Here is a 21,702-nt window from a genome sequence, read left to right on the forward strand (position 1 = left end):
CATGATCCAATATTACCAACAAAGCTAGGTTTACCTTCGCAATTGCCATGAGCTGCGAATGCTAGGTTGTATTTGACGAGCATTCTTCCACTTGTCCGAGCGGAGTCTGCCGAACACTTAGGCCGCGTACAAGTGGGACAACGACAATACAACTCCCATCATCATGCACCTGCAGAGTACAAAGTGGATGATTTGGTGTTAGTTCATTTTCCCCATCTTACGGTACGTGGTTTATCTAAGGGGCTCCTTACACAGTGGAAAGGACTGTATCACGTGTTGTGGCAAGTTGGACCACAAGTGTATGAGGTTCAGCATGACATCTAGCAAGCCGATCCTCCAAAGATTGTGCATGTGCAGTGGTTAAAATGCTTCATACAAAAGGATCAGGAGCAGTTAATACCACTTACATATCCTCCGATGCATCCTCCTAATGTTCCTCTAGATACCGGCCTGTTTACAAGAGAACCTTGATGGTCTTCTATTATTCCAAAAGGGGGGGATGATGTGAGGGCCAAGTGTACGGCTACGATGCTGTATACTAATATTAGCATAGTGGGATTTTGGTAATTGTCGGATTGATTTTAATCTAGACTACTTGCTCCTGTATATAATCTAGAGTTTTTAGGTTAATTAATATGCACATTTCTGTATTCCCTTTCCATATTCCAAGCACTCACATAATTAGATTAGGATTTAACAGTTTTAATAAAAATTAATTAAAATAATTCTGCATTAGGACTCTACAATCTAATTACTTCTTAATAATAATGTATAGTATTACTATATCAAACGAAAATTCCGCTTTTGTTCTTTTTTTGTTCTCTCCAAAGCGAAAAGAAAAAAGGAAACCGGTTCAAAAGACATAGCTACACTTTGCCTTTTGCAAGAAAAACCAAAAAGAAAAAAGAAAATTATAAAGATAAAAAATAGACCAAAACTCACCTGTGCACCACATTTTCCACTCGCCCATAAACTTAGATAGATATCCCTTCCCTCTGTAGGGTCTGCATTAGCGCCTCCTCCTCTTCGTTCAAGAGCTTGACGCAGCTCTTCAAATCGCTCCTGGCCGAGACCATCACCTTGTCACCGCCATCTCTGGACTTTAGATCCTTGAGCACCGCCTCGAGCACCTGGCGCCGGACATACTCGTCCTGGACCTTCTCCAGAATCCCCGGCAAGATCTTCAGCTGCAAAGCTCGCGACGTCGCGAGCGCCGCAACGAGCTGGCCAATCTGTTTGGGCGCCATGGGACTGTCGATGGCGGTCTCGTCCAGCTGCTCGGCTAGAAGCATCAGCCCCGACGCGAGCTGCGCCTCCGTCACCACCCCCTGCGCATGGAGATGGTTGAAGAGCTTGAAGAGGAGCTCGCGCTCCCTGTCGCGCTTCTCCAGCGCCAGTGTCACGGCAACCTGGACGAACTGTGGATGATAGTCCGGAGACTTCATCTCCTGGATGCACAGCGTTGCCTCGGTCAAGTCCATGATGCTGAAGTACTCCTCCAGTAGCGACTCAGACTTCTTGTTCAGTATGCCCGATGATGGAGATGGCGTCGCGGCTCGCTCTTCACTGATAACCGGAGGAGTTGGAGCTGGAGTCGGAGCTGGAGCCGGAGCTGGCTTTGGAGCCGCTGGTGGCGCTTCGGCCGTTGGACCCCCGGTCCCGAGCAGCGGACTAGACTTCCCCAAGAACACCGAACTTGCCTGTGGTAGCACCCTTTGTTGTCTACCCGGGACGCGGCCGGGAATGTTTGCTGACTGATAGGACATCGCTGCCGCCGCTGCCGCCGCTTCTCGCTGCTTACTCTTCTTGGGTCCAGCCATTTCCCAAGGACCATCGGGGTCTATTCCCATTGAACGAGGAGGCCCCCCAGGCGCTCCAGGAGCACCGGGCATGGGTGCACCAGGCATCAACCGACCCGCTGGCATGAACGATGGATCCTTGTTTATGGCACTCCCGGGCCTTCCGTTTCTCGAACGTATCCCGAGTTTCTGCTCTGCTTCCGCGTGAATTTCGTTTATGGTCTTTGCTTTTATCTGGGAAAGATGGGAAGTGTTAAAAGCCTGAAATACAAGGAAACACAGCATACCTCTTCTCGTCTTGGAATCCACTTGTTGCTACGCAGATCCAATACGTCGCGGACCATGAACCGCAATCTCGAAGGCAGGTTCTTGTTGTTACCCAACTCTTTCATTCTCCGGAAATATTCGTCCAGCGACGATCGGGACTTCAAGTTTTCCTCGACTTGCTTTCCAACAGTCGCAAAAAGCTGGCAAAGTGCTTCGATATTTTCTTCAACAGGAATAGCAGTCCGATCCGGTCCAAGTAACTCCTGAAATTATGAAGAAGTTACACGTTATAACCATAATTTCACAACTCACCATAATGCAAGCGTGCACGATCTTCTCGGGGATCATCCTTTGCTTGAAAAGCTCGCCAATAAATCGAATGTTCCCAAGTGTGCGTAGTTTAACCTTTCTTTCTTTGTCCATGCGTTCAAGTTCTTGCTCAGGCGATCGCATTTCTTTCACTTCAGCACGTAATGCAGCGGCGCCTTCAAATTCTTCCTGGCAAGTGTTCAGCAGAATCCGACGAAAGGTCGTAGGCTTCTCTCCCGGCTCGGAAGAAGGAAATTCTTGCAAGGTAGTGCTCAAATGTACACATAGTTGTGAATACATGGGACAGAATGTCGGCTCTGCAACAGCCTTGTCGAAGATTAACGAGATAACTCCCTGCAGCAAGAAAGAAATAGGAAACAATGAACAACAAATATATCGCCGAAATTGAGAGCCTTACCTTGAGCTTCTCAGCAGTATCAATGCCAGCTTGCAACAATTGTTCCAGCAACACGTCATACTTTTCAGGTGTCAACTTGTTCAATATTCTGAGAAAAAAAAAGTGTGAGAATCAACGCAAGAGAATCAGGAAAGCGATGGATACCCCTTGACCGTTCTAAACACCCGCTCCTCCTCAGACTGTGATCCCCTCCGGACCCAAGGATTAGCTGCCTTCACTATTGGAGGAGCTGCCTGCCGGTCGTTCTGGTAATAAACAAGCTCTTAGAGAAGATTTCTGATTTAAATGCCATACCGGAGGTGGCTGTCGCGCATTGAACTGGCTCGACGCTCTCTCTTTGGAGTAATCCACAGGCGACACCTTGTCTTCCGAGGTACTGCGTGTACGCCAATCTCTTTTATCAGTTTCCACCGGTCTCTGGGGCTGGAAAAAAAAACACTCTCCATCTTACAGAGGCATAGACAAAGCCAAACGCATTACCATTGTGTCCAGACGGCTCCATTCTTGTTCCTCGCTCAAGCTGGAATTCACCTCAGCGACCAAGCTCAAAATCTCCGATGTAGCATCGCGACAGATCTGCACAGCGATGATAAATTCCGCGATCGCGCAGCGAGCACAAGTAGCACAGACCTCTTGATACTGCAATAAATCCTCCCTTGTGTACCGCAGCTTTTCCCAATCGGCCTTCCTCGACTCCTACACAAGACAATCGGTCATATCAGGCAGAGAATGCACAGATCGGCGCTGCGATCCAGCTCCCGAGCAGACCTAATTGCGGCGAGCATGCAACAATACCTTGGCTGGAGCGGGTCGGAAGACGAATCCGGAGGGCGTCCTCCCTCCCGGCCCCAAGAATCCTCCAGTTGCATCGCCGGGGGCACCGTTGCTGGTCCCAAACCTCGGAAACCCTCGGCCGCCGCCAGGCCGGAGGCTCACTCCCCCCAAATCTGTGGTAGCGCCTGAGGATCCGACGAGCGACGATGGCGTTATTGACGACACCTCCATAGCTGAGACCACGAAAAAACAAAAACCCTTGCTCTGCAGTGTTTATATTGATGCCCCCCTCTTCTCTCACGATGGACGAAGGGCAGATAACATAACAGGGGCAATAAGGCAATAATGTGAAATCCTTTTTAGGGCACCTTAGAATATCCTCGCGCCGGCGGTGTGAGGTTCGAATCCCATTAAATGCACTTAGGGCTCTTGCGTGAAGACGTTGGAGACGAGAATGTAGCCCGCGCCATTCCGGGGATGGAGATGGAGGACGCGTTTCGCGGCGTCCCCGATCGAGTGCTTGTAGAATCGCGTCGCGGCGAGCAGGCACGTCCAATCCAGCGCGTCGGGCACGAATGGCATGTTTTCGAGGAGATCGAGCGCTTCTTCCAGGTATCCGGCCCTCGCGAGCACATCCACAACGCAGGAGAAGTGCTGCTTGATGGGATTCACCCCATAATCCATCCTCATGCTCAGGAATTGCTCGATTCCCAGGCGCGCGTCGCCGATCTGGCCGATCGCCAGGAGAACGATGATGAAACAGGGCTCTTGCGGCGAGAATCTCAGCTTCATGCGATTGAACTCCGCTAGGGTTTCGTGCGGCCGTTCGTTCTCCGCCAGACCCAGAAGCATCGTCCTCCACGAGATGAGATCCCTCTCAGGCATGGAGACGAAGATTCGCCTCCCGGATTCCAGATGCCCGTTCTGGGCATATGCCGCCACCATGGCAGTCCACGTCACCTCGTTCCTCGCCGGCATTTGATCAAACAAGATCTTTGAGGCTCCGAGATTCCCAGACTGGGAATATGCGGAGCAAACTGCCGTGTGAGAAACCACGTCCTGACCGGGCATTTTTCTCACTAGGGAATCTGCATCTTCAAGTAACCCAGCACGGGCATATGCCGCTGCCAACGCAGTCCACGATTGGAGGTCCCTTTCAGGCATCGAGTCAAACAATGACTTGGCATATTCAAGGCGCCCAGCCTGACAATACGCAGCAACCACAGCCGTCCACGTCAGCAGGTCTTTTGCCGGCATGTTCTGAAAGATCTCGCTAGTCTCTTTCACACAGCCCAATCCACTGTAGGCTGAAAGCATAGCATTCCACGTCAAGAGGCTGTGATAGGCCATGGACTCGAAAGTGCGCCTGGCCTCTATGGTATACCCGCTTTGGGCGTAGGCTGATAACATGGTGTTCCAAGATACCAGGCTGTGTTGCGGCATATTCTGAAACATTGCCTTGGCATCTAGAATTTTTCCGCTCTGAACATATGCCGCCAGCAATGAGTTCCAAGTGACGTGATCTTGTAGTGGCATATTCCTAAACAGTGTCTGGGCCAAATCAAGATGCCCACAGCGGGCATATGCGCTTAGCATCTCATTCCAAGTTATGAGATTGTGCTGTGGCATGGATTCGAAGACAAACCTTGCTGAGTCGGCATGTCCAAGTCGCGAGTATCCCGCCAGCATGGCACTCCACGTAATCAGATCCCTAGCCGGCATTTGGTGAAACGTCCTCTTTGCGTCGGGCATATGCCCACTTTGGGTATACCACGTCAGCATGGCCGTCCACGTGATCAGGTCCCGCTCAGGGAAAGTCTCAAAGAAAGCCACGGCGTTTTCGAGGCAAATTTCTGCAGATAGCATGGCATTCCACGTACTCAAACTCCGCAAAGGCATTCTTTGAAAGAGGCGCTTGGCATCGGAATAATGCCCGTTTGAGGCATTTGCGCAAATCATCAAATTCCACGAAGCCAAGTCTGTCTCCGGATTCCCTTCGAATAACTTCCTGGCCTGATCCATCTGCCCGTTTCGCGAGTACGCCGCCATCAGCAGGTTCCAGCTCGCGACATCGCGCAGAGGCATGCCATCAAACAGGATCTTGGCGTCCCTCAGATGCCCGAAGCGGGTATATGCGGTCAGCAGCGTTTTCCATGCCTGGAGATTCCATTGCCATGGACTGAAGGCTCTAAAGAGCTTGCTCGCTTGCCCTAGATCCCCAGTTCTGCAATGTGAAGCTAGCAGGGATTCCCGGGATCTGGAAGCGGCATCTGGCATATGCTCAATCAGTGTTAAAAGATCAAAGAAGCCGGCATTTTATTCGTCCACGTCACAAATCGTGTGCCTGGGCCCCGTACCATGTGCCATGTGTATGTTGTGCACGCTATTATGCTCTTTTCATTTTTCTTTCCTTCTTTGCAAGTGCTATTTCTCCGTTCCCTGCCACAAGCCTTCCTATCTTCTCATCTTCCATCGATAGTTTCGATTTCGTCACATTCCCTGCGATCTCTGGCTGTTCTTGGTGTTTGCGCGACCGATCGTCTCATCTTCCATCGATAGTTCTTTCGGATCTATCTTCCTCGATTTCATCACAGTCCCTGCGATCTCTGGCCGTGCTTGATCCAGTGGCACCGATCCTTCGTTGTGAGATTCTCGGAGCTCTAAGAGGTGTCATCTCTCACCTCTTAGTTGTCCTACACACATCGCCGTCCTGATGCTTGCTTGCAAGCGCACGGGATCCAGGAGCACCGATCTTTTGTGAGGCTTGCCTTTGATTCTCTGAGCTCTGGGAGGTGTGATTCCCTCACCTCCTAGCTCTGAGAATCAACAGCAAGCCTCACACACATCGGCTGTTCTTTGATCTCGTCTTGCAGGCGCGGGATCCAGGACTTGTGAGGGTTGCCTTTGATTTTCTGAGCTCTCGGAAGTGTGATTCCCTCACCACCGAGCTCTGCACACATCGAGATCTTTGGCTGTTCTTTGATCTCGTCTTGCAGGCGCGCGGGATCCAGGAGCAGCGATCTTTGTGAGGCTTGCCTTTGATTCTCTGAGCTCTGGGAGGTGTGATTCCCTCAGCTCCTAGCTTTGAGAGTCAATTGCAAGCCTCGCACGCATCGAGATCTTTGGCTGTGCTTTGATCTATCTCGTCTTGCAGGCGCGCGGGATCCATGAGCAGCGATCTTTGTGTTGATTCTGGGGGGTGTGACTCTCTCACCTCCTAGCTCTGGGAATCCTCACACATCGTGTATGCATCCCATCGCACTGGATTTTCACTGCATGAGCGTCGATCTAGCGACTTCCCGCTAGAATATTTCTGCAGGAGCCCTAATCTAGGTTTGTGGCGAGCAATGGCGCCCATTGCGAGCTCTGGCGAGCGATTCTTGTGCTGCTGGAGCGCTGCTGCGTGCCATTCGGATTATCTCCAGGTGAAAGATTCGTGATGGGGATTTCTCCTTCGTTCTTCTTCGTGCTTGTCTTAGCTTTGTCTTCCGTGTGTCTGTTTCTTTGCAGGTGAAAAGAGTGAGCTTCAAGCCTCCCGGGACCGAAGCCACCATTTTAAACAACGTGAGCTTCTCGCTTCCCGAAAAGAGGTCTATCAAAGTTTCGAGGCTCGTGACTTTCCTAGGACTGTTCTTGCAGGCTAGGATTGATCACTGGAAGAAGCGGTAGTGGCAAGACAACATTGCTTCAGGTATCTCTCTCTTTGTTTCTTGAGCGTTTTTTGCATTTGGTCCTCACCACTTTCACACACAGATATTAGCCGGCCTGGCGTCGCCCACACAAGGCTCCATCGTTCTAGGCGGCACCAAAGGGGACACCACAGTCAGCCTCACAGCCAAAGTGGGCCTGGTTTTCCAGTTTCCTGAGAGGTTGTACGTCTTTTCAAAGCCTACAAATGAAATTGACAACTTGATTGATCCTCGCAGGTACTTTCTCACGGATTCCATCCTGGAAGAGCTAAGCTTCGGGTGGCCAAGCAAAAAAGAGGACTTTTTCTCCAGACAACTGCTAGCAATGCGCGTGCAAGCCGCTGTAGCTGCCGTAAGAATCTCGTTTCTTCCCTCACTAAGCTTTATGGACGTGCACAGACTGGTCTCGCCAGCATATCTTGGAACACCAATCCTCGAGCTTTGAGCGATGGATTCAAGCGACGATTAGCACTCGCTGTGCAACTGGTAACCTGTGATTTCACCGCTGCTCACGAGGACTACGTTTCTTGTCCTCTTTTTGTTGCAGGTCCGCATGCCAGAGCTGCTGCTGCTGGATGAGCCGCTCGCTGGCCTGGGTATGATGTTGTTTGTGGCCACCTTGGAATTCTTTAATGCTGTGGCTGTAGATTGGCAATCACGATCCGAGATAGCGAAGCTTCTGAACAACTTGAAGAAGGAGAGGACGTTGCTCGTTGTGAGCCATGATCTGCGGTAACTTGCGTGATTAGTGCTTGGATCTTATTTTCTTTCCTCGCAGAGAGCTGATTCGACTGGTGGACAAGGCGTGGGTTATGGATATGGGTGGGACTTTGGTTGAGCAGCTAAATTCTACTCTCTAGTTCGTGGAATGTTACTCTTAAGATAAAACTATACACTGACCGATCAAACCAGTGAGGCTGGCTGGGCAATTAAAAGTTTTTAGTATTGCAACGGACTTCGCAGGCTCAACTCACAACAGCGGAAAGGCTCCTCGAACCGGGCAGCAGCGGAGGACATCCACATGACTAACGCCGCCTCCCAACTCTACATTGTTACACAATGAGCCACCTGAGGTGCCGCTCATGGAACGGGAGCAGTACGAACGATTACATCCTGGTCAGCCAAACTAGTCTTTGACCATGTGGTGTACTAAGAGTTCCTGGCCCCCTCGGGATGCATGTACTGCTTACAACACTCCTGTCGACAAGCAGAACTCGCTGTGGTCACGACCGAGTCATGCCAGCATGGCTGCCCGACTTTGCCCAGCAAGTCCAAGAGCTCTGGAATGCACTGCCCACGACCCCCTGATATTGAGGTCAGCTGACTGATCGACATGCTCACACGGTAGCACAGGAGTATTTCTCAGTTCACTCCCACCGCCCCAACTGGATGCGTTCCTAGATTGCAACGGTGGGACAAAGAATGTGATTGAGCCCTCTGCATGAAAAAGAATTGCTAATAGTCAAGCCATATACGACACCTTCTGTGTTCTTTGCAAAGCTAAGAAACAGAAACACCACTAGAAAATTCCAGAAGCTAAATGATGCTTGATCCTTTAAGTTGCAAATGTTATGACCCAGTGCCAACAAACGAAGTATGTTATGCCTTCTTGAAGTTCTTTCACCCAAATGTGGAAGTGAAACAAAGAAATATGAAAAGAAAAATGATGAGATTATGAGTATGGAACATTTGATATTTCACCCTCATTATACAACTGAGAAGAATATTTTATCTTCCCTCCAAGAGTTAATAACTAGTGTAAGAATGGCAAAACAAAAGGAAAAAAAAAAAGGAAAGAAAAAAGTGAAGGGGAAAATGGACTGTGAAATTCTTGAGGAGGTTATTGATGAACTAGATTTCAAACCTACTTAGTATCACATACCCCAATTAGCCAAAAATATATATATAAAAGAAATGATCATTACACCTGATACATCATCTTGCACTAGAAGAGTTGTTTCTTTTGCATTCTCGATATTTAATACCACTTCTTTTACAATCTCCATAGTAACATATAATACTTTTGCCACTTTTTCACCTTCCTCCATATCTACTTGTGCTATTAGTTTTGTGTCATACAATAAAAGAGGGTTATATGGAAGTTATCTAGTTCTGGCCATCAATCTTCTTCCTAAAAAGAATAAAGAATCTGGAATAAGAAAATCAAAATTATTAAATTATATATATAAATCCCACACTCAAAAAGCTACTTTTTACATTTTGGATCACCTAAGGTTGTAAAAGAATTTATTTAAAATAAAAGACAGTTGTTCCAATAAGAAATAGCCATAGGTGACAAATGACAAAGTTAAAGGATGAATTTTAGTGTTGAGATAGTTAACAAGCAGACTAATGTGGTAGAATTGCCATGCTGGTTAGAGGGGGAAGGACATCTAGTATAGTGGCACAAGGAGCTCATAGAGGACATAGACTAGGACTTAACAACATGGAGATTGAAGTTAATGGCTTCTTCATGAAGGAAATAAAGGATGTGCAAAACAGACTGATGGTAAATAAGGAGTTTGAGAGAGAAGAAGTACCCAAGCTATGTCAAAAATGAATTGCACTAGGGGTGGAAGTGAACTAGGTGATAGAAAACACAGTGGCATTCTAGAAGTCACTGATCCAAGAGAAATCAAAAGGTACTTTTTATCTTGTGGCAATGAATAGATTGCCAATAGGACAATGATTCCAAGTAGAGGATGCCTGAAAATGTTTGGAATATATCACATTTGAGATAATAGCACACCTCCAATGGGAGTGTGATGTGACAAAAGAGACATGGAGAATGATAGCTAAAGTGACTAAGGAGCTTTGAAATCAAGCAAGATTTTGAAATCTACAAAGGGGATGTCACTCAATGGTTCCCAGAGGCAAGGAGGTCAAACATGGGATTGGCTTGGCAAAAGATTGGTTATTGGGGATGTTCAGATCGAGGCACTAGAGATCAATTGGGATGCCATTGGAGTAGAGATTGGACTACAATCTAGGAGGCCAGGGGATAGATTAGGTGGGAGATATGGCATGTATCCGGGGCTTAAGCACTTTTGGGAAGCTCAAAACCAAAGGCATTTTGAGGGACAGAATGCTCAGATTTTGGTGATCATAACAAACTAATGAGGGCTCATGTTGGTAGCTGTCCGTCTCAGGAAATGCTGTCGCAAGAATATGGCAAAAAGAAGGTGCCTAATACTTTGGCAATGGCAATGAATCCCTTACTATAAAGGGAAATATGAGGGAGGTATCAAATGGAAGTGGAGACCACTAGATATTGTAGTAAAGGAGGCAAGATAAGATGATTTGGCATTAAACCCTTTGCGAAGGAGACAACCACAACAACCTCAATTGGAAGGCAGCAACCACCAATAGGTGGGAGATAGTGAAATGTTATAGTTGAGAGAGTAGCACCATGAAAGTATCTTTTTTATAACAGTCCCTAAGGGACATTGAGATATATATAATGCCCCAATAAAAAATAGCCCAGACCAATCCATGTATATGTGCCATTATTGCTAGGAGATGGCAATCCATATTAATGCCCAGCCGGTGGAGCTTCATATGGGGGATGAGTATGTGATTTATGATTATGATAGTAGTGAATTAGGTACATTGGTGCAGGTGAGCTTTTGTCATATTGAGAGGCTATAAACATTTTATGTTATACAAATTGATTAATCTAGTGTTTATAAATTATAAACATATTTATAATTATAATGATTCATAACCATGCTATAATGAGGTCCACCAAGTGCCAATTCACCTAATCCCGAGGCAATATGCAAAAACCATTGCCATCCAATGCAAATATAGAAGGTGATCTGTTAGTAGGATGTTTTAGAAAAGAGACAAATTCATAAGCTTGTGGCTGTATTGGAAGCCTATTGGATGCATAGGTATTTGTAAATGGCTTATCAATGTAATAGCTAGATCATGTTAATTCTTCCTAAAGGACTTCTAACTAATATCAAATTGCTAAAATTCTATGCTTGAGTGCCTTTGTCTAGGCATCACACCAATGCTATGATAGCCATTTAACACTAACCAGCCCTAGAATGTTCAAAAGATGAGCTCTTGCCTTGAGATAGAGCACTACAACTAGAAATCCAAGCAAGAAATCCTTGAAAGGTAAATTATACCTCCTAAGCAACTTTTACATTTCTTCCTTGCTCGTCCTTCAAGAGGATTATTTCCTTTGTTATCTCTGAGGGAGATAACACTACAGAGAACCCAAAGCTTTTGGGTTTTTAATGGAGTGAATGTTGCTCTTGCTACATGATGGTGTGGTGCATATATTAGAGGCTAAAAGCTTTAACAAGGAAAATCCAACTTTGAGAAGGACCAAATAAATATTTTTCTCCATTTTGAGGTTATTAATTTAGCAACTTTGAATGGTGGGAAAGAATTTGAATTTTTTAATTGATTTTCTTATCAAAGCAGTGATATATATCCCTATGTGGCATGGCAGTGGAGGAGGAGCCTTGTGAGGTGGACACCCCAAACTCAAAGGTGAACAATTCATACATAATAGTTCTTTGTGATATAGTGATTTCAAGTGAGGACATGGAAGTGCCACACAATAATTTCCATTAAAAGGATGCTTTAGGCAGTGAGATGGAGGTGCCACACGATTATCTCCACTAGTTAGAGGTTCCATGCAAGTTAAGAGAGAGTACTTATGTTTTTGTGATCAATTCTAATGATCTTCACCTTGAAATATCACCATGTGTTCTGATCTAGGTTATTAATTCAAAGTGTATACAAATCAAAAGCATATTCATAAATAGTATTCTAAAAGTGGAATATATAACACCTAGATGTTAGATGTGAATAGTAAAAGATAAGGGAGTTCTTATAGGGAATCTAGCTTTAATTGAAAATATAGAAAAACTATATACTAAAAAATAAGAATTTTGAAATATTTTGCTATTATCTCTCTCTAATTTAGAGCTCAAGCGAGAGATTACACATTATTTAATCTAGGCAATGAGTGCAGACACAAAGTCTATTTGTCCTCAATTTACCTCCAATAACACAAAAATGGATTTCAAAATCTTATTGGATCACTCAACTTAATTATTGGTATATTGGTGGCAACAATTGCTAGAGAAGTGTTATTAGAGTTTAAGCCCCTATAAAAATTGCTTGATGACATACCCTTAACTAGATATCAAGGTCACGAGAATACCAAATTGACATATGATGTGATCATATAAGAACTCTACTATAGAATGTTAATTTGTTATCTTGAGAGCAATAGCCTCCACCCATTTAGTATTGCCAATAATAAATAATAGTGCATATATAAAGATGTTGGAATAAAATTCAAGTGTAAAATAGACCTAAAGAAGTAATGAGATAAAAAAGAGGTTTGGGAGTGTTATTTAGAGGATTGAACTGTTAGCAAGTCATGCATCTAACAACATATAATAGCATATGCTAGACTAATAGAAACTACTAGAAAGAATGGTCTATGCTGTTGTTAATCCCACAAAATAACTACCACAAGTATAATTGTTCCTAAAAATTATATGCTTTGATCTCTAAAGCCTATTGTTATGTCACTAGCAGTTGTCAAGAGTTTATTGTTGTCAAGTTACTGCACCACATCTAGTAAAGATGTAGAGTGTTGTTACAACAAAGTACTAGTTGGGATTAACTATCACAAAGCAAAGGTGACGTAAAATTCTTAGAGGAGCATAATGCAAGAATAGATCCTTATATTCAACAAAACATTATTTAAAAGAAAAGCTAGCATATAAAAATAAATATAAAAAATATAGGCACACAAAGTAGAAAGTAGTAGAAGCACTCTAAGGTGTAAACTATAGGTATGGCCTTATGCTCTGTCTTAACAAAATTACATACTGATGTTTTAAACAAATAAGAGGTGAAGTGCAATGCAAGCATCATCATGATTCGGCTAATAGAGGCAAATACTAAAGGCCAACCAATAAAAAAAGAAGATAAAAAAAAAACTAACATACATAAAGAGAATAATGTCCCCACTGGAACATCTTAACTTCCCACCACCTTAACCATGACTCAATTGTTGTAAACAACTTACATCCATATGGCCATCTTTATGTCACCACATTTGAATCTCATTTACTTTGCCTCATGCTTTTCTTCAAAAAGTGCAACCTACTATACAACTCTTTAAATGTTAACTTTGATAAATATGTGTTAACTCCACCTAAACCTTGTGGTGGGGTGGTTTGCCAGAGTATGATAGCTCTCATCATACCAAATTTCATAAACGAGGACATTACAACATATTGCTTAGGTATCAATTTTGATCTCCATTGACAATACATGTCCTATTTAAGCTCTATTGCCCAACTAGTAGCATTGTAATTGATTATACAAAAGGTAGTGGTTTGATGGTTATGGTAGCATATGATTCTAGAAAATTAGTGTTTGCAATTGAAGAATATAACTTCTTCAAATGCTGTCTTAAAGATTTTTATCCTTTTTTATCAGTTGCTTCAAAGAGGTAGTTTATGGTCTTTCAAAAACTTATATATAATATATATTTAATTTTTCTTTTATATCACAAATCCCTAATAAAATGAGCTTTAGAATATATGCAATATGAGTTTTCCCCTTAATTGAGGAGTCCTATAAAAATTTCAGAAAAGTTTCCAGACCCATGCAACTATTTGTTTTGTCCAAATAAAAGTAACATATGGGACACTGAAGATAATATATGCTTATTCTTTCAAGAGTTTTTGCTATATTTGGAGCGAGATCTTGAAGAAATAATTGACAGCGCTCTTAAAATACAAGAAGCAATCCAACTCTAATAGCAATATTTGAAATATTAGCTGGAAGAGGGATATCATATTCAATGATACTCAAGGCTTCAAAAGGAAAAAGCTCATAACATTTATTATGTGGAGGGAAGGTAGAATGTTGATAAAAGTTAGAGATAGAGGTAAAGATTTATATAAGCTGAATATCCAAGTATCCATTGGTAAAGATTTATATAAGCAAAATATCCAAATGTATAATAGGGATAGTGGGTAGGTTGGGCATGGCCAACCAATCTAAGGCATAGTTTAACTCCTAGTTGCGTGTTTGTCCTTGTTCTGCGTTCGGCTTGGGTCTAAGCCCAAGTTCCATTCCATGCTAGCTGGTGGAGTACCTATATCCTTGCGTTAGGCCACCAGTATGTTGAAATAGCACAAGACTTTGTTTGGCTCTGTTTTGCATGTTAATTCTAGCATTGAGATGCTAAATACTTTAGGATGTTCCAAGTTGCTTTGTGCTCTTATCCCTTCACTCCTTGGGTTATATGCTTAGGAGTCCTTCCGTGCTCCAATGCCATTGCTCCTTGGTTCCATATTTGGGAGTTTGGCACTGTTCCTTCATTTAGTAGCCTAAAGCTCTAAAACTCAAGTTCCACACCACTGTACTTTAGACATGTGGCATGTGACACATGGCATCTGTCACATGGCACATGGAGGGTTTAGGTTCTGCTTCCATGGTTATCCTATGGTAAATCACCATAGAATAAAGGGTAAAAACCACATGCGCTACACAATCATATAATCATTCTTGAAAATATAAGATTCTATACTTATAATTAACTAAACTTTCAAAGAAACTATGATTCTCATGGCTCTCAGGGAATATAGAAAATATACATATCAATTAGCCCAAAAACCCTAGTTTATATACAAGAGCGAGTGGTCTAGATTGAAACTAACCTAATGGCTACCAAATCCCACTATGCTAATATTAATATACGACATCATAGCTGTACATTTGGACCTCACAACCTTAAATTATAGGGTGGTCTAAATATCTTATATTCAACACTCACTAATGTAGTGTTTATCACTAGAATATTGTTCTTCTTATAAAATTATAGTAACTGTATGTTTTTAACTCTTTTTTGATTTTCTTATATATCTATATATGCATACCTTCCAAATTAGCTCTTAAGCATTTGTGACAATAATTAAGACAACTTACCAAATTGTAGCGCATGTGGTTTTTACCCTTTATTTTATGGTGATTTACCATAGAATAACCACAAAGTGAAATCTCAACCCTCCATGTGCCGCGTGCCACATGCCACGTGTCCAAGGACAACAGAGTGGAACCCGAGTTTCAGGGCCTTGGGCCACTGAACAAAGGTACAGAGCTAAACTCCCAAACATGGAGCCAAGGAGCAAAGGAACTAAAGCACAGAGCAACTTCTGGGTGTACAACCCAAGGAGGAAGGGATAGGAGCATAGAGCAATTTGGAATAGTCCTAGAGTATCTAGCATCCTAATGCCAGGATTAACATGCAAAGCAAAACTAAATGGAGTTTGGCGCTATTTCAGCATACCGATTGTCTAACGCGAGGATATAAATATTCCACCAGCTAGCATGGTGTGGAACTTGGGCTTAGACCCAAGCCAGACACAGAACAAAGATAGGTATGCAAGTAGGAGGTAGACTATGCTTCAGGTTAGTCAGCCATACTCAACCTACCCACTATCCCTACTATAATACATTTGGAACCCCCCTTGAGGAACACACACTTTGGGCTTTCACTCCAAGCCTCACTTAGTACCAGGAGGTAGTCTCTAGGACAAGCTTGAAACTTATTAAATATGGAATGTCTTTAGATTGTAAATTTGGACACGGGATGAACACCATTGTGTTCAAGACAATCTCTACATTCCATAGATATGCCAAATGAGCAAATCTAAACACTTTCTATAAATAGTATTTGGGACCAAAATGAGACTAACATAAAAGGCATGATAGCGAGGGTGTTTGACAAACATGGTAAGCTATCATCTTGCAAATATTGAGGGACCAAGCTCAATATCACAACGGTTCCTAATACTAGCAAGTGCAAGTTAATAAATGAGTTTCTTTAACTAAGTCAAGTATGCTTGACTAATAGCACTTAGGAATTCTATCTTTATGCTCATCTGGTCAAGTGCACACGCAAAGACCAGTTTCTCAACTAACTTAGGCTTGACTAACAAGTATTTTTCGTGACACAAACCCATACAACCATCTCTCTTGTTTAAATAAAGGCAATATATGAGACATTAAAGATAATATATATCTACATCAAACATTTTTGCCATATATAGAGTAAAATCTTGAAAAAATTTCATATCACTTTTAGAGCATTAGAGGTACTCCAACTCTTCTACCAACATTATAAAGAAGGAATTCTTGTTTAGTTGCATTTGAGGTTGCAAATAGAGGAGCCTTGTAACAATTGTTATATGGAAGGAAAAACCGTAAAATGAAAAGGATTATTATATTGAAGTGAAAGTGAATTATTGGTTGAATTTGGGGATGGAGGTGGAGACTTACATGAAAGCTTTCTGGGACTTGAAATAAACTTCTTTTGAACCATTCTAACACTCAAGAAGAATTAACAATAAAAATTATTTGATAACTATAATGTTGGTATTGATTAATATACTATATTTTAATCTTGGGAATGAGGTTTTATTATAATATAGACTAAACCTTAATTATAAGTCTTGATAGCAAGGTTACATATTAATTACAATCTATTGTTAAAGATAAGTGGCTTTAGGGTTCTAAAAGCTAAAGACTAGCACATAATAAATATGTAGCTTTATTTTAGCTTGCCATTATTTTAGTTTGCTAACTTTTTGTTTTAGATTATGAAAGTAAAAGAAACATTTTATTAATAGTGATAATGGTCTCTATATTCCCAGACAAATAATAAGAACCAAAAGTGTAATATAGAGATTGTGGTAATGAAACAAAATTAATATTCTCACATTTCTGTATGCTAAAATTAATTATAGATTTTTTGTATTCTTTGCTTTCTATCTCTATAAAAACCACATTGAATGAATGAAAAAAAAAGTATTCTGAACTATCTATACATTTCTATCCTAATGGTCAATTTTTGAATTAAATATTTAAATATTGAAAAATCAAAATATTAAAATCTTAAAATATACAATAGAAATTTTCAGTGGCATAGCAAATTTCAATATTCCCATATTTATTTGGGTAAAAAAAAAGATCTTTATAACCAAAATATTATGTATGTATAATACTTTTATTTTATAAAATACTTATTAATTATTTTATTGTATAGCTTACATTAGAAAAACAAAATTCTACAAACAAATAGATTCAAAATATAAATTTCTCCAAACAATTAATAATTAGATTCATGAATTTCATGTTTGCCAAGGAATAATATTTTTTTGATATGAAATTTATTTGTCAAATTTATAGTTGACTACATTGACTAACATTGATTTTAGCTGAGTTGAGCTGATCTCAATTTTGGATCATTCCCCTTGGAGTTCCATAAAAAAAATTTTTAATATTACACAAAAAATCTAATGGGTAAAAACCACTTATGTAAAATAAAAATATTTAATAAATTAAATTGGGCCAAAGGATATTTAAAGAACTTATAAAAATACTTATAGACTTACACTAGAAAATAAATCTAAAGTATTGACATCTAAAAAACTATAAATAATTACAATGTAAATTGATGTAGTAGCTACTTTCAATTATGACCCATTCAAAGATGCCAAAGAACTCTTAAGAATAGTAATGAAAATTAAATTAGTATAGAATACAATAAACAATCACATAGAAATACTTGCCTTTATAATTATATTTATAATAACAATGTTTTTAACCTATAACAAAGCTATGTAAAATAAAAACACTTAGATCTACAGTATTTAATTGATACTATAGTTTTAAAAAATTTAAAATTGCTCTATAAGGTATATAAAATATATAGACTGTGAGACATAAATCCCTAATCCCCAAAGTAGAGCCAAAAGGGTGTGATATGGTAGTGACCAAAGTGGAAACTAAACAAGCATAACACATTTAGATTAAAAACTCTGATTTAAAAAGTCGAGAGCAAGAGTGGAACTTTTCATGAAATACTTGAGGAACAAGTACAAAATGATCAATAAGTGAGTCTCTAGAAATGGGATATAAGCACTCTTACTCTCCTCATGAAATACTTGAGGAACAAGTACAAAACGATCAATAAGTGAGTCTCTAGAAATGGGACATAAGAGGATTAACACATGATATGTAGAAGTGTCAAAATTGTGCCCAAGATGGAGTCTGAGATGAAAATTTCATTAATAATTTAGGGTTTAATACATGGAGTCTGAGATGGAAAATTTAATAACTTACATGGACAATTTAATCATTGATTATTTTTTAGATACACTACTCATTTCTTTCTCTCAAAATATAAGCTTTATATCATAAATACTCAAAACTATCCATTACCATGCATAACTAATAACTTGCATTAAGGTACTATCAACAACTATTCCCCATCAAAGGGTATAAACATCAACAAGTAAATTTTCGGCAATTACTTTAGAAGATAGTTTACTGCTATTCAAAAGTCTATATAGCTATCAATGCTTGCATTAGAGACTTGAAATAGTTTCACCACAAAAAATGGTTCTCATCTTTAATCTTTATCTAATATGTATAACATGAAGTAAAAATATAATATATATGCATTGTGTGTTCCTTGAATATAGATGGTAGCAAATTCTAGAATTGTATGCAATTAAAATTGTAACTTTTCCAAAACAGATATATAATAGAAAACATATTATCACTTAGATTTACTATCTTTCTCACCCTTTTAGTATTCAATTTAAATTTATTAATTTATATTAATATACATAAAATTGTGTTGATTTTTTTTAAAATAAAAAATTACAAGTATTTAATAATAAGCTAACAAGTTATTATCTGATACTTTTGTTTAATTTATTGATTAAGTTTTACTATTTATTTATTTGGCATATTTCTGTTGTAAATGAAAGAATATCACCTTCAAGCCATGCATTAACATTAAATTTTCTAGATGTGACATAGCTATCAGGATTATTTGGTAAAGGTGGTATAATTTCAACCCATTCTGGATACCATCCAGGTTTATGACCAGAATTATCATGTGATAAAGTCATTTCACAAATTACATCAGGTTCCTCCAAACATTCTGCTTCTAAATCTGAAAATGTTGAAAGTGTACATCTTTCAAAATCATCTCTATTTTTGTTATCAAGATTCTTAAATTCAAGAATTTTTCTAAAGTATGTAATAAATGTTACTTTTATATTTGCATCAGTTCCAGCATCGTCTACACATGCTGTTTTAATATTTATACCATATAAACACTGCATAAAAAAAATTTAGAAAACTAGAAAAGCATTAATTGCATTTTAAATTACCCCAATTATGCTTGGTATAAAAGAAATTAACAGGAATATAGTGATGAATGAGACCATCTTCTTATTCTCAACTTGAACTTGATCAGCTTTTATAGTAAACCTAAATGAAACTCTAGATTGACATATGGCAGTATCTTTGTGCTTCTAAGCTCCTTGCTTGGCAGCATTGTTTCGCGCCAAACGTGAGTTGGACAGCAGACAATGATCTGGAATCCGCCAGAATTCGTGTGGAATCCGCCAGAATTCGTGTGCCACTGCCAGCCTTGTGACGTTCACCGGCTAATCTTGCTATGGTAGGTGAAGTGAAAAGCCAAGCAACGCTTGTAGTTCTCGAGCTCGCTCGCTCACCCGCTTCAATCAAATCGTGTCCCCGGACCGAGGACGACTAGTTCTTTTTTGTTTCTCAAGAAAAGTTGTGAAGTTGGATCAAGCAAAACTTGCAGCGATCAATCTACCTGGGATGAATTTAGCTTGGCCTTCTTCTTTGCCTCGAGAGCTGCAATCACACTCTCCAGCGCCGGCGTCTCGTGGCTCCTGTTTTGGATCAGCAGCTCGGCGATCTCTGCCGGAGTCACTTGCACCTCCCCGATGAGCTCCTCGATCCTCGGAAACAGGCGATGGTCCTCCACGTCCAAGTGCGTCCTCGCGAGAACTTTGAAAGCCGGGAAGGCGCAGTAAGACAGGCAGATGTGCATGTCCATCCTCCCGGATCGAATGAGCGCCGGATCGAGCTGGTCGATGTGGTTCGTTGTAAAGATTAAGATCCTCTCGCTTCCGGTGGAAGACCACAAGCCATCGGTGAAGTTGAGAAGCCCAGACAGCGTAACTTTGCTCTTCTTCTCGTCTTCTTCATCATCATCGTCGTCATCATCATCGCTCTCGCCACCATCTTTCTTCTTTTTCTTCTCGCCCTCCTCCCCGGGACGCTTCTTGAGATCCAGCGAGCAGTCGATGTCCTCGATCACCACGATCGCCTTGTTGCTGATGGCGGTGAGGTACTTCCTCAGATTCGAGTTGTTCTTCACGTCAGTGAGCTCCAGATCGTAGATGTCATACCCGGTGAAGTGAGCTATGGCGGCGATGAGCGACGACTTCCCAGTTCCTGGCGGCCCATGGAGAAGATACCCTCGCTTCCACGCCCTTCCAATCTTCCGGAAGTAGGCCTCGCCGCCCATAAAGCCGCGGAGATCGTCCATGATCTGCTGCTTGAGCTCAGGGTCCATAGCCATGCTCTCGAAAGTTGCAGGATGATCGAATGGAACCGACATCCACGGCCGCTTCCGGTACTCCCAGCCGCTAAAGTTCGTGAAGAGCTTCCTCTTGCGGTTCCTGTGCTGGACCTCCTCGGCGTTCTTGACGACGTGCTCCAGATAGCTCGGGAGGATCGACTGCGCGAGCTTCGTGTCCACCTCCAGCGTGTAAGATCGCCGCGTGCCCCAGCGCCGCGACTCGCTGTTCTCGATCACGCGTCGCGTCCACCAGAAGGAGACGCCGCGAAATCTCTCCCGGACGCTCTCGCCACTCGCGAGCGCGAAGCTGGGCTTGGCGGAGTTCTTGACGCGGACGAGATCGAGGCGGCGGGTGGAGGCTGTCCGGGCGGAGGCGGAGGTCAGCTCCGCGACGTGGAGGTGGACGAGATCATACATCTCGTTAAGCGAGGAGCCGGCCCACTCGTGGACGTCAATGCGGGTCTTGCTCGTCCAGAAGAGGAAGTAGAGGCGCGGGAGAAAGGAGATGGCGGCCTCGCGGAGGAAATCGCGTACCTCGCGTGGAAGGATGCCGCGGAGAAAGGCGACGAGGCCGATGAGCGAGCCGATGTAAGCGACGATGCTATCCCCGGATCCCCATACTCCTCCGCCCATCATCGCTAGTGATCGATCACTCCAGGTGGGAATCCATGGATCGCTTGCTCTCGCGGCGGCGATCGATCACTCACCCATGGGGCTTTTCATATATATTCCCGGTTTGTTACTTACGGGCCAAGTAAACGGATTTTCGTTGGCCGTCAACGTCAAAGCCTTTGACGGTCAAACGTGTGTCACGCGCAAGTTCCGTGCAATTCGTGGATGGTTCTAGCAAAATACTTACAACTTGGTTATTGATCTTTCGACTCACCATGAAGCACATATACTGAGAAAAAAAAAATGTGCTAGCAATGCCAAGAACAAGGAATTAAGTGCGAGCAAGACAACACTTTCCGCGGGAAGAAC

General features: G+C 42.1%; 5 protein-coding genes across 7 annotated transcripts in view; 1 reads left to right on the forward strand and 4 right to left on the reverse strand.

Moving 5' to 3' along the window:
• Positions 1-700: 700 nt before the first annotated feature.
• On the reverse strand, positions 701-3,880 carry LOC9655803 (eukaryotic translation initiation factor). Of its 2 annotated transcripts, XM_002960822.2 has the most exons (10): positions 3,589-3,880; positions 3,424-3,489; positions 3,274-3,369; positions 3,088-3,216; positions 2,938-3,038; positions 2,794-2,881; positions 2,379-2,729; positions 2,087-2,329; positions 943-2,033; positions 701-877 (listed from the first exon to the last, which is right to left on the reverse strand). In XM_002960822.2, exons 1-9 carry the CDS (start codon positions 3,796-3,798, stop codon positions 975-977), a joined length of 2,343 nt encoding a protein of 780 aa, XP_002960868.1. In that variant the 5' UTR covers positions 3,799-3,880; the 3' UTR covers positions 701-877; positions 943-974. The 2 variants fall into 2 exon arrangements, with proteins under 2 accessions (XP_002960868.1, XP_024525913.1); XM_024670145.1 differs by having other exon boundaries at positions 701-2,033.
• Positions 3,881-3,987: 107 nt separating this feature from the next.
• LOC112344286 (pentatricopeptide repeat-containing protein At4g02750-like) lies at positions 3,988-5,844 on the reverse strand. Its single transcript, XM_024668720.1, has one exon. It carries the CDS (start codon positions 5,842-5,844, stop codon positions 3,988-3,990), a length of 1,857 nt encoding a protein of 618 aa, XP_024524488.1.
• Positions 5,845-6,029: 185 nt separating this feature from the next.
• LOC9662928 (ABC transporter I family member 11, chloroplastic) lies at positions 6,030-8,211 on the forward strand. 2 transcript variants are annotated; one of them, XM_024670166.1, is made up of 9 exons: positions 6,030-6,992; positions 7,078-7,157; positions 7,207-7,258; positions 7,321-7,436; positions 7,494-7,608; positions 7,656-7,742; positions 7,804-7,852; positions 7,904-7,988; positions 8,035-8,211. In XM_024670166.1, the coding sequence occupies exons 1-9, from the start codon at positions 6,915-6,917 to the stop codon at positions 8,114-8,116; spliced, it is 744 nt and encodes a 247-aa protein (XP_024525934.1). In that variant the 5' UTR covers positions 6,030-6,914; the 3' UTR covers positions 8,117-8,211. The 2 variants fall into 2 exon arrangements, with proteins under 2 accessions (XP_024525934.1, XP_024525929.1); XM_024670161.1 differs by having other exon boundaries at positions 7,321-7,608.
• Positions 8,212-19,938: 11,727 nt separating this feature from the next.
• Positions 19,939-21,357, reverse strand: LOC9662929 (AAA-ATPase At4g30250). Its single transcript, XM_002960823.2, has one exon. The coding sequence runs from the start codon at positions 21,355-21,357 to the stop codon at positions 19,939-19,941; it is 1,419 nt and encodes a 472-aa protein (XP_002960869.2).
• A 103-nt stretch (positions 21,358-21,460) lies between these two features.
• LOC112344342 (large proline-rich protein BAG6-like) overlaps positions 21,461-21,702 on the reverse strand; it is a 3,553-nt gene continuing 3,311 nt past the window's right edge. Inside the window, exon 15 of the mRNA XM_024668867.1 lies at positions 21,461-21,622. Within this exon, the coding sequence (XP_024524635.1) occupies positions 21,461-21,622 (162 nt within the window). The remainder of the gene's footprint in view (positions 21,623-21,702) is intronic.

The sequence above is a fragment of the Selaginella moellendorffii genome, unplaced genomic scaffold (assembly GCF_000143415.4).
Source record: "Selaginella moellendorffii unplaced genomic scaffold, v1.0 SELMOscaffold_0, whole genome shotgun sequence".
NCBI classification, from domain to species: domain Eukaryota; kingdom Viridiplantae; phylum Streptophyta; class Lycopodiopsida; order Selaginellales; family Selaginellaceae; genus Selaginella; species Selaginella moellendorffii.

What these genes read in the sequence shown, in the direction of transcription:
- LOC9655803 (XM_002960822.2), bottom strand. Translation starts at nt 3,798, where the DNA reads ATGGAGGTGTCGTCAATAACGCCATCGTCGCTCGTCGGATCCTCAGGC. An exon ending in TCCGACCCGCTCCAGCCAAG is followed by an intron (nt 3,490 to 3,588) that starts GTATTGTTGCAT and finishes TGTCTTGTGTAG; the next exon opens with GAGTCGAGGAAGGCCGATTG. An exon ending in TCGTGCACGCTTGCATTATG is followed by an intron (nt 2,330 to 2,378) that starts GTGAGTTGTGAA and finishes TCATAATTTCAG; the next exon opens with GAGTTACTTGGACCGGATCG.
- LOC112344286 (XM_024668720.1), bottom strand. Translation starts at nt 5,844, where the DNA reads ATGCCAGATGCCGCTTCCAGATCCCGGGAATCCCTGCTAGCTTCACAT.
- LOC9662928 (XM_024670161.1), top strand. Translation starts at nt 6,915, where the DNA reads ATGGCGCCCATTGCGAGCTCTGGCGAGCGATTCTTGTGCTGCTGGAGC. An exon ending in TGCAAGCCGCTGTAGCTGCC is followed by an intron (nt 7,609 to 7,655) that starts GTAAGAATCTCG and finishes GGACGTGCACAG; the next exon opens with ACTGGTCTCGCCAGCATATC. An exon ending in TGAGCCGCTCGCTGGCCTGG is followed by an intron (nt 7,853 to 7,903) that starts GTATGATGTTGT and finishes CTGTGGCTGTAG; the next exon opens with ATTGGCAATCACGATCCGAG.
- LOC9662929 (XM_002960823.2), bottom strand. Translation starts at nt 21,357, where the DNA reads ATGATGGGCGGAGGAGTATGGGGATCCGGGGATAGCATCGTCGCTTAC.